Source organism: Panthera leo, chromosome C2 (genome assembly GCF_018350215.1).
Source record: "Panthera leo isolate Ple1 chromosome C2, P.leo_Ple1_pat1.1, whole genome shotgun sequence".
Classification (NCBI taxonomy): Eukaryota; Metazoa; Chordata; class Mammalia; order Carnivora; family Felidae; genus Panthera; species Panthera leo.
In genome coordinates, this window is record NC_056687.1 from 67,532,247 (window position 1) to 67,547,739 (window position 15,493).

The following is a 15,493-nucleotide window of genomic DNA, read 5'->3' on the forward strand; positions in this document are numbered from 1 at the left end:
TAGACCCTAGTAATTGGACTAAAAAGGGTGGTTTGGAGACTGCATTAGACTGGTGGAGTTAACGGCTGCAAATTGACCTGAAATCTCCACTTGATCTATTACTTCTTGCCATGAATTTTCTTTTGAATGGACTAATGAAGTTAATAAACTTCTCCAAGTAGTTAATCTTTCACAGGAAAAAATTTAACAGTTCTTAGTGACCTACCTTAACCAGTCATAATGTTCCCTCTCCTAATTCAGTACACTACTTGCAACTCCTTAAAATTCTGAGTTCTTGAGGCATTCTTAATTCAAGTGCCAGAATTTCTCACTTGAGTAAGCTGAAAGTGGAGTTGGTACTGCCTTCTTTACAGTTGTGAAATTTAAAATACATTAGACGTTTTAAAGGACCTGACACAATGCCTGGTTCAATAAATGCTAGTTTCTGTCTTCTTCCAAAGTGCTTTCTTTTTTATGCATTGACTCAACAGACATTTACTTAGCAGTTACTATTTCAAGACACTGGGCTAAGTGCTGAGGAGCACAGCTGAATTCAGTCATTGAAACCAAAGTTATAATATTCTTTTTCACTTCTGAATGTTGAGGTAAATTCTGATCCTCTACACCAGTGTACTTGCCCCTGTACTGGGGGTTTCTCAGGCTAGGGAACTGCATATGTTTGTTATCTTTGTATTCTCAGATCTTAGCACATGTACTTATGAATGCACAACCAAGAAATGAAGCCCAAACTCTAAATACAGGACCAGAGTCTGAAAACTAGGATAGCCGTGGGTGTCCAGACATTGTTGGAAACAATTCTAGGAATGTTGAGTGTCTGCTGGGGTGCTCCTTCCATATGGCGCCCAGAACCCTCTGCTAGAATAGCTGACAGAGGAGGAGGTAGGGTTCCTAAAGGGCAAGAGATAGCATACGACAATGATTAAGGGTTTCGGCTCTAGAATCAGACATTTATACATGTAATTATAATAAAGTGTGAAAAATCTCCCAAGAGGAGAACTCCAAGATCCAAGATGTAAAAGATTATAACAGATTAGACCTGCCTAGTCTGAGGGTCCAGATAAGACCTCCTTGAAGAGTCCTATAAGTTGCTCACTGTACAGCTGAGGGGTTAGTATGAGTGGAAATCCAGCCTGTGCTCCACTCCCAAGCTGGATGCCTTAGTACAAGGCTGTGTCTACCCCACAGGAGATTTTTTTCTCCATTCACATAAAGACCCCACAGTTTGGCAAGCTATGCCTCATGGTTATAAGCATCAGAAAGCTAAAAGATAAGTAGATGTTTTCCAGGCAAGGTTTAGGCCAGAGGGACCAATGAGGGGGAACAGCATGTGTGAGGTCTGGGGATTTTACGAAGGGTCTGGTGTAATTCAGGAACTGAAAGAATTTTAGCATGGCTGGAGTGTAGAGTTCAAAGAGAAGACCACCAAGAGTGAGGCTGGAAAGGTATTCATTACAGCTAGCATTTTCTGTGAGTTTACTAGTTACACTATGTTAATGGCTCTACATGCATTATTTTAATGAGATCACAGAAAGTGACTTTACCAAAGTCATATGTTAGAAAACAGTGAAACTATGATTCAAAGCCAGTTTTAACTTCAGAGCCTGTGCTCCAAACCATATGTTCCATGACATCCAAAGATCTGCAAAGGCAGGCTGCAAAGGGATAAAACCAGAGGCAAGAATGCTTATTAGGGAATAGTTGCAGAAATCCCGGTATGAAATGCTGGCAGACTTAAGATGGCCTTGGAAATGGAAGGGAGTAGATGGATTCCAGAGATTTAGGAAGGAGAATCTACAGGACTTGATGGTTGTTTGAATATGAAAGGCAATGATGAGGAGAGAGGGGAGGAGGCTAGGATGACTCTTCATTTTGTGTCTTTGTGGATGGTACGTCATTTGCTGAGATTAAAAAACAAGCAGCAACAAATCTGGGAGGAAGATGAGTTTAGAGCCTGTCAAGTTGGAAGCACCTGTGGGACATCCAGGTAGAGATGACCAGTTGACAGTTCAGGGCTGGTCCTGAACCTCAGGAGAAGCTGTATAGTTACCCAACATCAACGTATCATTGGTAATTGACTCACAGAGAGGGTGAGATAGAGAGCAAAGAGTTCCTACTAGGATAATCATGCTAAAGTAGAAACTTTTCCTTAAATCTAGTAGTCGAGTCTTACAACATAATCTGAGCTTTGATTTATCTGCGTCCTTTTACAAGAACTATTCCTCAAATGTTTGTGGAGTGTCCTATTACAAACTGAAACCAGATATCTGTGATAAACAGGTACAAAAAAGGGAAGCCACCATAAGAAAGAAAGCATAAAGAATAAATGGCCTTTTCTGACATTTTTGTTTGATTTAAAGCCAGATTTAAACTTGAGTATGACTCATTCTATATTTTCTATAAGAACATAGGTGGTGAATAAAATATTATTTATATTATACTAATGCAAGAAACTGCTTCTCCTAGGAAAATTCTATGCATTATTCACGCAGAAGAATGAATGGATTAAAATCCAGCAATAACATCAGTGGGGTCCCTAGCTTATCAATGACCTCTTTAAAATGTGGCCTCACAATTGAACATAGTCCTTCTCCAATATGGGCAACTGACGTTTTCTGTATCTTACATGAAGTACTAAAAAAACATAGTCTAAGACTCTTAAGTCATGCTGTCCCCTCCTGTTACCCCTCAACCTCTCTAAATGGAAATTCTAAGCTACCTCAGTTATAGTCATCATAACAAGATGGGATTTAGGCTTAGCTGAATTAATTTTGTCTCTCTTTTCTTTTAGAAAGCATCAGTCTTCACATGATGTGGCTTCTAAAGACTCAAGGACCACCCACCTTACCAGTCTGCAATGGCAAAGGCAGAAATGGATATTCAAACACCACAGCTTCCATTCTGTTATTAATCACTCTGTAGACATGTGCCACCACTACAGGGAGTGAACTGCACCAAGGGGGAAAAGTTCCAGGGGCCCCCGAACCACCAGCACTCTTGTTTCTCCCCCTGGAGAGAAAGCAGAACTATGGCATTTTATAGCTGTTGTTTGATCCTCTTGGCAATTACCTGGTGCACTTCTGCCTATGGGCCTGACCAACGAGCTCAGAAGAAAGGGGACATTATCCTCGGGGGGCTCTTTCCTATTCATTTTGGAGTAGCAGCCAAAGATCAAGATCTAAAGTCAAGGCCAGAGTCTGTGGAATGTATCAGGTAAGGAAAGGAGCCAAGTCAGAGAGTCTCTTCTCTTCTGGTGGTTGGAGAAAAGCTGTATCAAACCCAAAATAATTTTTTTTCAAACTTGGTTTTATTTTTTTCAAAAATGGTGAGTGGTAGTCATGCTGAAATTATTCCATGACCCTCTTTAAAAGAAAGTTTTCAAAAAGTAAAATGTCAAATATACTGAATAGAAAAATCCATGGCCTGTTGGGAGTATGTGCCAGTCACTTGGTAACTGAGTTGTCATTGTTCATATCTGGCAGCAGTGTTGCTTAATGGAAGACTAAGTACCTAGAAGGCAATTTATTATAGGTCTTGCAAACCTGAGTAGTAACATCTCCCATTTACCTTAAGTGCCCCAAAGGTCAATAATACCTGAGTGTTAGCTGCCTTATTCTCATTTTTTTTTTAAAGGATTTTAAAGTTGAAAGAAACGTCAGTGGCTGGCATGACCCAGGCATCTACAAAATGCAGTCTATAGTATTTTGGAAGCCCTTCGTATAGAAGGCTGAAATCCTCTTGTTTAACACAGAATATACCTAACACTGATGGGAGAAACCACAGAATCCATCTAAATCTCTCACTGAACTCTTTCTTCAGCCATGTGAAGACAGCTAACTTATCCCATTGAATCACTTCTTTTCCAGGCCTGAATCTGTTTTCTGAACAATTACTTCATGACTTGATTTCCCTCCATTTGAGGCTCCCTAATTTATCATGACTCTAGCAGAATATGGCACCTAGAATTAGGCAGTTCCTTCAAACAAAATCTGACTTCCACAGAGTAGAATGGACTGTATATCACCTCCCTTCACAAGGATATCAGAGACCGTGACTGCACCCCAAGTCTTTACCCAACTTCTAAGAGAAAATAACACTTTCTCTCTAAGACTTGCAATGTTCAGAAGGGATCCAGCACTCTTCCATGGTCTCCCTGATTGCTGGAAAATGAACATGAAAACTAGAATTGCTCCAACAAAACTGGATTTCTGTTCATGTTCTAATGAGAGCTTTAAAATTAGATAGCATTTTCACATTTTTCTCATAAATACAGAAAAACTAAGTACAGAATTTCAACTATGCTGATCATATTCTCCATATAACCCATTTGGACAAATATCTTCTTTGTTGTACCCTGCTGACCAGAGTTGTGCATGTGCCATGTATATACCTAAGGTTAAGCAAAAAGCCCTGGAATACTATATTTTTTAAATTATATTAAAGAAAGATAGTAAAATCAGTTTAGCAGTATAAATGTTTTATGTAAAGAAAAATTCTATAATCTCTCTTAACTTAAAACTTAACTTTTAACTTAAGGTTTAAAACAAATAACTAAACAACAACAAAAAAATGATGGAAACATAAAGAAAATGACTAAGAGAAAAGGTCACATTAAAAGTTAGGAAACTGGGTGGAGGGGAATAAATTAGGAATCTTGGGGCACCTGGGTGGGCTCAGTTGGTTAAGTGTCTGACTTCGGCTCAGGTCCTGATCTCACAGTCATGAATTCGAGCCCCACATTGGGCTCTCTGCTGTCAGTGCAGAGCCCACTTCAGATCCTCTGTCTCCCTCTCTCTCTGCGTTTCTCTGCCCCTCTTTGCATGCATTCTCTCTCTCAAAAATAAATAAACATTTAAAAAATAAATACATAAAAATAAAAGTTTGGAACCTAAACAACACAGTGGAGTACAGCAAATATTTCTTACCTCCTGCCATTGAGTTCAAGTAGTATAACCTACCATAGAAAGAGAGAACCTGTGGAGTTGTTACATTTCCTCCTTTGGACGTTGATACACTGATTTAGCATACTTAACTAGCCCTCACTCTGAGCTAAATCTTGGGAGAGTGAAAACTATGTAACTGACCCTACTTCTCTTTGTTTAATTTGCTCGATTTTTATTTAAAATAATGTTCTTTGAAAAGCAATGCATACTCATTTTTTAAAACAGAATATATAAATAAACCAAAAGCCCACAATTTTAAAAGCCATTGCTCCACCACCCAGAAATAATCACTATTTGTAAACAGCCATCCTACATGTTTGTTTGTTTGTTTACAAAGATGAGCTCTATCATCTCCCTTTCCCCTTTGACCTCCAGTAATGTCATAATCTAAATTTGTGACTCTGCAAATCTGAGGTTAGTTTTAGGCTCCTACATATTAAAATCCTAATCTTATTTATATTTTCTGTAGTCCTTTTTTAAAAATATCTGTATTATTTTTAATACTTTAGATCAGCAACTTCAAACTTTTTGCTGGATGAAGCAGATACAAATTATTCATTCTATTACTAATAACAATCTTTGCTACCATTGCTTCCTCTGTGTAAGGCACCAGGCTGAGAATTTTACATAATTATCTCATGTTCACAGCTATCATATGAGGTAGGCATTGTCCCCATTTTACAGAGAGTAAAATGAGTCTCAAAGAACACATCATGAAAACAAAGAATAACACAGCCATGATTCAAACCGAGCTTTGCCCAGTCCCTACTCTTAAGTGGTTGACCAGAAAGCCTCCCATTTTCTTCCATTTCTTCTTTCTTGCAGGTATAATTTCCGCGGGTTTCGCTGGTTACAAGCAATGATATTTGCCATCGAGGAAATAAACAGCAGCCCAGTCCTTCTTCCCAACATGACACTGGGATACAGGATATTTGACACTTGCAACACTGTTTCTAAAGCCTTGGAGGCCACTCTGAGTTTTGTGGCACAAAATAAAATTGATTCTCTGAACCTCGACGAGTTCTGCAACTGCTCAGAGCATATCCCCTCTACTATCGCTGTGGTGGGAGCAACTGGTTCGGGCATCTCCACAGCGGTGGCAAACCTGCTGGGCCTCTTCTACATTCCCCAGGTACACATGACTTCTTATATGGGGCAATGCGGGCAGGGATCAGGACTCGAGTGACTTCCATGCCCAGTGTCCATACAGTTTGCTATTTTCCTATCTCTGGCTTTACACTGGCACCAAAAAAACCCCTTCTAATTAGTAGGGGCACTGTACCATGACCATTTGGGATTTCTGAGACCCCAATATCAACCATGTCCACTAAACCTTCACAACTCTTCCAAAATTCTTTTAAACATACCTTGTGTAAAACTTTGCCTTTTTTGCCAGGTATTTATTTTCCATTCCATTCCTTTAGTAAATGACCATTCTTCTGCCTTTACTAAAAGGAATGAGGCCATATGATGTAAACTTACCTTTCAAACTCAAAATCTGTCCCTAATCCTATTCCTTTAAAATTCTGCCTCTCTAACTTCTGGCTTAAAGTTTAGCTCAGGGGGAAGCAGAGTATATTTTCTCACAGAACAAGAACTTAATCATTGTCTTGCACATTCCAGAATGGAAAATATTCTATTTCGTTCAACAATATTTATAGAGCACATATGAACAAATAGTGTCCACCCTGCAGGAACTCACCCTAGATGAGGAGATGTCTGCATTTTCAAATGCTAACAATTCACTGAAACAAGTGCTTTAATAAACATTTGTTCAAAGTTGCATATTTTTCCCCTATGGAGCAAATCTTTTTTCATGTTAATATTTATAGATCTATGACATCATTTTATAATACTGAAAAGTTGGAAACAACCTAAATGTCCGTGGATGAGAGAATCAGCTCAACTGTAATACATCCTTTACATCAATTTTAAAATTATAGATCATGCTTTAAATTTATTTTTTTCAATGTCTAATATTTAAAATTTGTTAAGAGTACCTTTGATAAATTCACATTTATATGTTGGGAGGTCCCCATTTCTTTGGTGATAGACATTATCCTTTTATATTCATGTGGCAACTGAAAAAGACTTGTCATCATTTCCCGAATCCTTACTTCAGGGAATTAAAGGTGTTTCCCATGGGGAAGCCCTGGCTTTATAACTTTTGCACAAAATGATCTAATAATGGTCGGTAAATGTGTTGGGTAAGATGCAAATATGCATCTTATAAATTTTGCATATTGTACAGTATTTTTTTAATACACAGTGAAAGTAAGTTTTTGTGGCCAAGAGGCACAAGGTATAATTGTGGATAAGGTAAATAAAGAATATAAATGTAAAGGTTTTAATTCTTTATGGTTTGGATGAAAGACAAGGTTAAGCTAAATTTGAATTATTAAAGTGTCATGAAGACTATAATTCTCAGTCAAAACAATGTAAGTATATCTACAGTAATGTTTCTCTTCCATGACTGCGTGTTAGAATCACATGGGGAGCCTTAAAAACCGATACCTGGGTTTCACACCATAGAGATCCTGGTTTAATTGATATGAGATGCAGCCTGGGCATCAGGAGTTTTGAAAGCTCCCAAGGTGATCCTAATGTGCACCAGAACTGGGAGCCACTGCTCTGCAGGGTAGGGGCAGAGGCCAAGGGTATTTCTTATGCTACTCATGCCACCAAGTGGATGGAACAAGCAGACCAGCTAGAAAAGTTCTGGACAGAAGTTTTCTGACTCATTCATGAAATTCTCCCCTCTCACAATATAAGAAAGTTTTGTGTATTTTTAAGAGTTGTTTTTTTTTCTTTGTGGGGAGAACTGGTAGTGAAGTAGTATTTACCCCCCTCATTCCTAGTTTCTTTTTAAAAACTAGACAAATATTATAAATGCATTCTTTAAGAGAAACATATTCATAGTAGATATATTTGTAATTTTAATCCTTTTAAAACCCTTTTCAACCCATTTTTCAAAAAGAAGAAGTAAACATTAATGGATAAATTTACAAAATGCCTGAGTAGGTTTTTCATTTGCAAAAATCTGACAGAAGCCTGTTGTTTGGGTCTGCAAGTAGAGCTCTGTGAAAACAACAACATCTCAATAAATTACTTAATCTAACTACCTACACCTCATGATCTCTCATAATAGAGCAAGAAGGGGCTTGCTGATAAGAGAAAAAACTGTCAATTTTATATTGTAACTTCCAAAATCAAAGCTCTTGTCAGAAAAATCATGCTCTTTAGCAAAGTTGGTCGTGGTCTTTCATACACCAATGTCTTTCATGTTTTTGATGTAGAAACTATTCATTGGTAAGAAGAAATATATTGGAAAATTCATTTTAAAACACTAAACATAGAAAACTAATTGTTTCAATGGGTGAGAAATATTAAAGACATTCCCCCCAATTTTTTAACTTAGTTTCCTTTAAAATCTCTCTAGAAAACTAGAGAAAAGAACTATTAAACTCTCCTTCGTTAACAAGAGGGAGACTAACTGGAGACTGAAGGAGAGAACCTAGACAGACTAGGAAAGAAGAACCCCTTGGGGCTCCTCTGAAGAGCCTTAGGTTTATCACCCACAGAGAATTGCATTCCTTCCAGAAGTGAGTCATGGACACAGTGTTCATCATAGTAAAGGGGAAGCTAAATGTTTAGATCAGAACCTGGACATAACAGGAAGAAGATGTGTACATGGATATATGATAACCAATGAGACATCACAAAGGAAGTTAGGAGCAACTTTGCAACAGCGTGTAAAGACTCTCCTTGAAAGGGTAAGTAGATTCTACTATTGTTGGGTTGACTTTATGGCCAGACCCATTTCTGAAAGTGGCATTGTGAAGAATCACCCACTGGGAATTAGAATGCTCCCCCAAAGACTGACTGATGCTTGAGTGCTCACACTGGAGAGGAACATATTCTGGTTGTCTTCATCCTTTCATCCCATCTGCAATGAACAGCATGTTTGATAAATTAATGAATGCTCAAAAAGCCAACCCCACAGATCCTTGAGGTTCATCTGGCATCTCATTCACTCATTCATCCTATGTTCTTTCCAGGTCAGCTATGCCTCCTCCAGCAGACTCCTCAGCAACAAAAATCAGTTCAAGTCCTTTCTCCGTACCATCCCCAATGATGAACACCAGGCCACTGCCATGGCAGACATTATCGAGTATTTCCGCTGGAACTGGGTGGGCACAATTGCTGCTGATGATGACTACGGCCGGCCAGGGATTGAGAAGTTTCGAGAGGAAGCTGAGGAGAGGGACATCTGCATTGACTTCAGTGAACTCATCTCCCAGTATTCTGATGAAGAAGAGATCCAGCAAGTGGTGGAGGTGATCCAGAATTCCACAGCCAAAGTCATTGTTGTTTTCTCTAGTGGCCCAGACCTTGAACCCCTTATCAAGGAGATTGTCCGGCGTAATATCACAGGGAGGATCTGGCTGGCCAGCGAGGCCTGGGCCAGCTCTTCCTTGATTGCCATGCCCGAGTACTTCCATGTGGTTGGAGGCACCATTGGATTCGCTCTGAAGGCTGGACAGATCCCAGGTTTCCGGGAATTCCTGCAGAAAGTCCATCCCAGAAAGTCTGTCCACAATGGTTTTGCCAAGGAGTTTTGGGAAGAAACCTTTAACTGCCACCTCCAAGAAGGTGCTAAAGGACCTTTAGCACTGGACACTTTCCTGAGAGGTCATGAAGAAGGTGGTGGCAGGATAAGCAATAGCTCCACTGCCTTGCGACCTCTCTGTACAGGGGACGAGAACATCAGCAGCGTGGAGACCCCTTACATGGATTATACACATTTACGGATATCCTACAATGTCTACTTAGCAGTCTATTCCATTGCTCATGCCCTGCAAGATATATATACATGCTTACCTGGAAGAGGGCTCTTCACCAATGGTTCCTGCGCAGATATCAAGAAGGTTGAGGCTTGGCAGGTACATACTTCACTTAGATAGCAGTTCACTGTGTAGCAGAATTGGGCTGACCCAGGCAAGACAGATAAAGTGGTCACCTCAAAAAGACAGTATCTAAATGATGTTGCTATACATAGCTTTGGGTTCAAATTGCCTTTTCAAACATTCTAAGTAACTGACTTCTGCAAAATTGATAGTAATTTAATTTGGTTATCTGTTTAAAGCCTTGGTTCAACTGTTCTTTAGTCCAGGGGTTCAGAATAACTAAAGTATGGCCCCTAAGAGCTTTTAAAAAATTTTTTTTAATGTTTATTTATTATTGAGAGACAGAGAGACACAGAGCGTGAGCAAGGGTGGGGTAGAGAGAGGGGGAGACACAGAATCTGAAGTAGGATCCAGGCTCTGAGATGTCAGCACAGATCCCAACGCAGGGCTCAAACCCACAAACTGTGAGATCATGACCTGAGCCGAAGTCGGTTGCCTAACCAACTGAGCCACCCAGGTGCCCCAGCCCCTAAGAGCTTTTAAATATCCTGGAACAGATTTAATACTATGTATTAAATGGAGTACATGGAGTATTTTTACAATTATGGTAAATTACAGATCTTGTCCTCTTATAACAAGTATTAGTTTAGTACCTATTAAATTCCATATGCTAGTGTTATCGCATTTAGCCACTACTTTTACCAAAGTATTATTCACAATATAATGTGATAGACCACCCAACAGGCCAACTAAGCTTAGGACACAAGCAAATCAAGGGCACAGGAAAAAAAAAAAAAAAAAAAAAAAAAAAGACACCTCTCCTTACAAAGATTTGATATTGGATATTTTAAAAATAAACACTGAACTAGTTATCATAGAAAATAACTGGAACTTAGGTGGAATTCCTACACTCATTTTAGACTTTAGTCTTGTTTTGTATTTTTGAATTGAATTGCACATAGAAGAGACATCATAATTTTTCTCATTTCATAAAATTTCTGAAGATAAAAGTCTGGTCTGACTTAAATCCTACATAGTTGTTCGTGTCTTGTGTAGTTACCTTGATTTTTCAATCAAACCTTGTTTTATACTGCTTTTATTTTTTCCTCAGTTCCAGACTGACCTATCAGAGAGTGCATGATTATAGGGGGAGGGGAGAGGAGACATTCCTGAACATGAGCTGAATGACCCAGTCTCCAGCTTGAGCTCCAGCTCACCCATAAATTAGCTGCATCATCCCTGGCAAGCCACTGTTCTAAGTCAGTCTCTTCATCTGTAAAATGGCCTCAATATCTAGCCCACTTTCTGCCCAAGGTTCTTTTAAAGATGAGATGTGATGACATATGTGAAAGCAATTTATAAACTTTCAAGTTCTAAACAGATGATGATTATTATAGTAGCATTTCAATATGCTTCTAATTAGGCAACCAGGTTAAAAATGATAACTACAACAGCTGTGTATGTAGAACCCTACCACCACAGACCCTTGGGAAAAGGTATAAAGAAACAAAGAATATACAACCTATGTCAGTCATTTTAGAGACTATCATAGGGTAAGGAGCGGTGTCGAGGCTGGCAGAATGAGCCAGGACCTGCAAGTGCTTCTCAGCCCTTCTCTTGTGGGGAAAACCACACTCAGACATCATTGTTGGCTAAAGTTTCTCATCTCTATGAGGTACTTAAAGTCTCCTTCCTTGCACTGCATCACCTGTTTCCTGAACCCTGGCAAAGAAGCACTCTAATGACAGTCAAAGACCAAAAAAGACTTCAAGAGCCATTATGATAAAGAGTGGAGTTTTAAGATGGAGGAACAAAGGAACAATCTTTTAGCAAATACTGTTGTCTTTCCTCCCTTCCCTTCCATGTCTCCTAAAAGGAAGACTCCAGCTCTTGAAAAGCCGACAGGACCAGGGTGGGGTTGAAGGGAAAAGAGGCTTCCAGTGGGTAATTTGACATTTCTGTTCTTCAATGACTCCTTTCCAAACAAGGAAGTAAGATCTAGATTGTCAAGACCAAAGCTTGGGCATATATGAAAAAAGCTGTAAGAATGAGGCTACAGTCAAGAGTGGGACTTTTAGTTCCATACTGTAGAAAACCCAAACCAAACTGGCTTAAACAGAAGAAACTCATATTATTAGTAGCCCATAATACTGAAAATTTCAGAAGTATTCCAGATACAAGTAGATGCTTTCATCTCCATCTCTGTTCCTTATTCCTCAGGGTTAGCAGTTTTCAACCTCTATAATAGCTTCAGGCTCATAAAATCTTTACTACTCGGCTCTTATTTCCCAAGATCTCCTGTATAAGTCCCAGAAACCACACTGATCGACCAGTCTAAGATCACATATCTATCACTGAAGCTAGGAGTGGAGTCCTTTCAAATTACATAGGGAGAGTTAGAGGGGGAGTGGACCCCCAAAGGGAAATCAGGGTGTTACCAAAGGAGGAAAAAAGAGAAGCAAAGCAGACAAAATTTAAAAAAATATCCACCACACAGACACCTCAGTTGACCCTACTTACAAGTTAAGATGTGCCCTCCTGGCTCATACACAGTCTGGCACAATTCATTCAGGAGAGGAGACAGAAAAATAGAGTCACAGCTCTAGGGAGGAATAACATGTGGTCATTGGCCAAAATGTCCTGTGTGCTTTCTGTAAAAGCTTCCTTTAAGCCTCAGGAACCCAGGCAGTTGGGTGGGAATTCTAGAATTTAAGATGTTGGCCATGTCTTTTGTATCAGGAGATAGACCAGCAATTATTCACTCTCATTATTTTAAAATTTTTTTTTAATGTTTGTTCATTTTTTGAGGGAGCGAGAGAGAGGGAGGGGCAGAGAGAGACAGAGAGAGAGAGAGAGGGAGACCCAGAATCCGAAGCAGGCTCCAGGCTCCGAGCTGTCAGCATGGAGCCTGACACAGGGCTCAAACCCACAAACCGTGAGATCATGACCTGAGCTGAAGTCGGACACTTAACAGACTGAGCCACCCAGGCACCCCTATTCACTCTCATTATTAAGACCTATATGGAAACCTATCACCCTTATAATCTATACAATCTAATGTAAGTATATCAGCCTAGATTTCAACCCCTACCTTCTCTCAATTCTCTCATAAGCCAACCTGACTGGCACCTCCCCATAAAGCACTTACGAATTTTTGGCATAGCATTTTTGTTTAGATTATATCCCACACCTGAAGCACCATCCATTTTTGTCCCACGTAACACTGTCCACCACAAATTTTTAACTTCTTCAAAATTCACTTTCTCCTAGAAGTCTTCTCAAGTCATACTCCCACATACACGTTTTACAATCTTTCTTCCTCATTTTTGCCATTTATATATTCAGCTTAAATTTCCACAACTCTTTAGTTGACTGAAATAGATTCTTACTAATTAAACTTCTGATTAAATTAGGTCAATCACAAGTTCTTTCTTTTGTTGATGTTTTTCCCACTAAATTTATCAATTCATATCCTTAAAAGTAACACTAACAGATAATTTATGAGCGCACAGCACACAATTCCCTCCTGACCTCCATGGAGATCCCCAAGTCCTTCTCCACTGCTCCTCACCTCTCTCTTCACACTGACTCCTCCACTGGACTGTTCAACACTGTGTCCAGAATGCCTGACACCTGTGTATGTGTAGAATAAATGAAAGAAAGAGTAGTGATCTAGTTGATTTGGCCTGACAACACTACCTAGAGCCCTTTGCAGAGAACTGTTCAATCTAACAACCCACCCTTACTTACATCAATCACTCTGGTTTAGGTATTCTTGGTTTTGATTAGATAAGCCTGGACCACATGCCCAACAATCAAATTTGTATGGAAAATCATGTAAGTGTGGAATCACCTTCTTCCTTCTCTCAGGATGACTGTGCACAAGGCATGCTTCCTACTTCCCCCACCTTACACCAACCACTCACTAGTCAAAAAATAGGTATGCATGATGACAAAACCATGGTGATAACAGAAGCCAAATCAAATTGATCTTTCCAGAAATTGCTAATACTGTTGGGATTTGGAGAGGGGTGTGAATTGGGATGAAAACCAGAAGAAATGGAGGGGAGATAAGGATCAGTCTGGATCTCCCAGCACTCTTAGTGTAGGAAGTGGGCAAGAAACAATAGACTCCTTATCTGTGCAAACCATTCTTCATTCACCTCTGTGTGAACAGGGTGCTTTGTATACCCCATCCCATGTTCCCTCTGTGTTAAGTGATGCCATGTGTAAGAACTAGAAATCCTAGACAACAGTGGGGGGGGTTTTAGTGTCTAGTCTTTGGTTTATTTCAATTAGCCATTAGAGTATGTGCCAAGAGGTAATTCCCATTTATGCTTATAATGAGCAACAGTTTGACTTTAAAATCTTTTAGAGGAAATACCCTAAAAGGCCACAAGATGGAAATATTACCACATAAAAGATAATATGTGATCATCTCTGTGTGTGCATGTTGTAAACTATGTGTCTCTCTCTTAATGTGTCTTTCCCAGTGTTTAATTTTCTTTTTTTTTTTTTTTTAATTTTTTTTTCAACGTTTTTAATTTATTTTTGGGACAGAGAGAGACAGAGCATGAACGGGGGAGGGGCAGAGAGAGAGGGCGACACAGAATCGGAAACAGGCTCCAGGCTCTGAGCCATCAGCCCAGAGCCTGACGCGGGGCTCGAACTCACGGACCGCGAGATCGTGACCTGGCTGAAGTCGGACGCTTAACCGACTGCGCCACCCAGGTGCCCTAATTTTCTTTAAAAACCTGTCAGTTTCTCTGTCTGTTATCTTCTATGTGTCAGTCTTTCTTTTAGCTTTTTTCCTTTCTCTTCCCCTTCATTTATTCTTATTTTCCTCATATTTCTCCCTAAATAAAATAACTTAGAAGCATATTATGCTGGATTACAAATCTCAAGGAAATTTTTATATTTTCTTTTTTAATGGAACTATTAGTCCCTCTTTTAAAACTGCAAAAGAAGAGTGTTCTCGCTTGGGGAAATATCTAACTTATTTTATAATGTATGTTGATTTTTGTGGGTCAGTAATTATCAATTTAAAGATTCCCTGTCATTCCTTTTAAGGATGAAATGGTTTCCATCTCCACCTTCCCTGATATGCAAGGTATTATGTAGAAAATTAAGTGCTCAAATGCAAAACTTGACAGTCAGAATGCCAAAAGAAATATTAAAGATATCTAAAGAGATGACTTAGAGATATGCCTTAGAAAACAATTAAGTGATTATTAATGGACAAGGTAAAACTGACTGTGAGGATGAAACACTACGTACCTTAAAGGTTAGGATTTGAAGTAAGGAAGAAAACAAAAGATATCATCTGGGATGGGCTTTGAAGGATGGACAGGATTTTTGGAAAGTGTTCCTTAGAGAAAATGTCAAATGCAAAGGTAACATAGGTAAAACCCAAAAACATCATGCTGAGTGAAAAAAATCCAGACCTAAAAAAAAAAAAAAAAAAAAAAAAAGAATACATCCTGTAATTACATTTATATGATATCCTTTCTCTAATGATAGAAAGAAAAGAGATCCACAGCTCCCTAGGGCTGCAAGTGGGGGTGAAGATTAACTTGGAAGGGACATCTGGGAACTTTTTGGGGTGATAGTAGTGGTGGTTACACAGACATGTACATTTGCCAAAAC

The 15,493-nt window shown here is 39.2% G+C and overlaps 1 protein-coding gene across 1 annotated transcript in view; it reads left to right on the top strand.

Annotated features, from left to right (window-relative positions):
• The first annotated feature begins 2,801 nt into the window (after positions 1 to 2,801).
• Positions 2,802 to 15,493, top strand: part of CASR (calcium sensing receptor) — a 29,603-nt gene continuing 16,911 nt past the window's right edge. The window contains exons 1-3 of the mRNA XM_042903325.1: positions 2,802 to 3,210; positions 5,766 to 6,072; positions 8,999 to 9,883. Of these exons, the coding sequence (XP_042759259.1) occupies positions 3,026 to 3,210; positions 5,766 to 6,072; positions 8,999 to 9,883 (1,377 nt within the window). The 5' untranslated portion in view covers positions 2,802 to 3,025. The remainder of the gene's footprint in view (positions 3,211 to 5,765; positions 6,073 to 8,998; positions 9,884 to 15,493) is intronic.